The sequence below is a fragment of the Carlito syrichta genome, unplaced genomic scaffold (genome assembly GCF_000164805.1).
Source record: "Carlito syrichta isolate Samal-C Ts95f unplaced genomic scaffold, Tarsius_syrichta-2.0.1 Scaffold288326, whole genome shotgun sequence".
Taxonomy (NCBI): Eukaryota; Metazoa; Chordata; class Mammalia; order Primates; family Tarsiidae; genus Carlito; species Carlito syrichta.
Genome location: NW_007232422.1, coordinates 2,846 through 3,927, shown reverse-complemented (window position 1 = coordinate 3,927; position 1,082 = coordinate 2,846). Strand labels below are relative to the sequence as shown.

Here is a 1,082-nt window from a genome sequence, read left to right as displayed (position 1 = left end):
CACCCTGCCCTCCTGCGCAGCGGGCCCGAGGTGCGTGTCCTGCTCTTCAACGCCACCGGGAACCGGGACCCGGCGGCCCTGCTGCAGCCGCTGCAGGTGAGGGGCCGACCCCAAGTCCAGGCAGCCCCCGTTCCGGCCGTGGGAACCCCGGCAGCTGCTGCGGTTTCCTCTCCTGTAAACAGTGGTGCCGACCCCTCTCCCGTGAGTCGCACTGGGAAGAAGCGTGAAGGCAGCCGCCAGCCGTCATCCCACCTTCTGCACAGCCAGGCTCAGGCCCAGGGCTGAAGGGAGGGCCGCGGCTGTCGAAAGCCCAGACTCACTTGCTTTGCCTCTTGAGCCACTGGCACGTGGCCCCGGACGAGAGACGGCATTTCGCTGAGCCTTGGTCGCCTCTCCATGAGACGGGGCTGCTTCTCACGTTTGGCTTGGGAGTTGCTGGGCTATGAAGCACTGGAGGCCGTTCTCTGCCTGGGGAAACTGAGGCTGCCCTGAGCCGCCAGGGCTGCAGTGGCTCCCAAGGGCCACCTCCTGTTTCACAGGCCCGGAGGATATCCGGAACCTCCCGCGTTTGTGCAGAGCTCGTCCCCCAGCCTGGGTTTGGGGCCTGCTCACTGGCCGGGTGGCCTCCAGCAAGCGCCCTCACTTCCTCGCCTCTGTTCCCCTGTCTGCACAGAAGGCCCTGCCTGGCTGCCCGGGCCAGCAGGCGGTGCTGAGGCCGATGGGGACAGAACTGAGGGACGTGGCAAGGCTTACACGGGCCGTTTCAGTCAGGGGAAGTTCTCCAGAGCTGTGGGCGCAGGGGCAGGGGCGGTGTGGAAGTCGGGGGCATCGCCTCACAGGCCTGACGCCAAGTCTTTCCCTTGGCCTCCAGCCCTGCCAGTTTGACTATGCCGTCTTCTGCCCCAACCTGACAGAGGTGGCATCCATCGGCAACGCAGGTGAGAGGTGACAGGTGTGGTCCCGGGTGTGTGCAGGGGGCATGTTGGTGACAGTGAGGGCTGCCAAATTGGAGGTCTGGTGGAGGAGATAGATTTTATTGTGTAAGGACATTTTGGTACACTTTGGATTTTTTTTTTTTTTTT

At 63.8% G+C, this 1,082-nt stretch overlaps 1 protein-coding gene across 1 annotated transcript in view; it reads left to right on the top strand.

The window, feature by feature from the left end:
* Positions 1-1,082, top strand: part of FPGS (folylpolyglutamate synthase) — an 8,212-nt gene that overhangs the window by 4,481 nt on the left and 2,649 nt on the right. The window contains exons 11-12 of the mRNA XM_021710242.1: positions 11-96; positions 872-938. Of these exons, the coding sequence (XP_021565917.1) occupies positions 11-96; positions 872-938 (153 nt within the window). The remainder of the gene's footprint in view (positions 1-10; positions 97-871; positions 939-1,082) is intronic.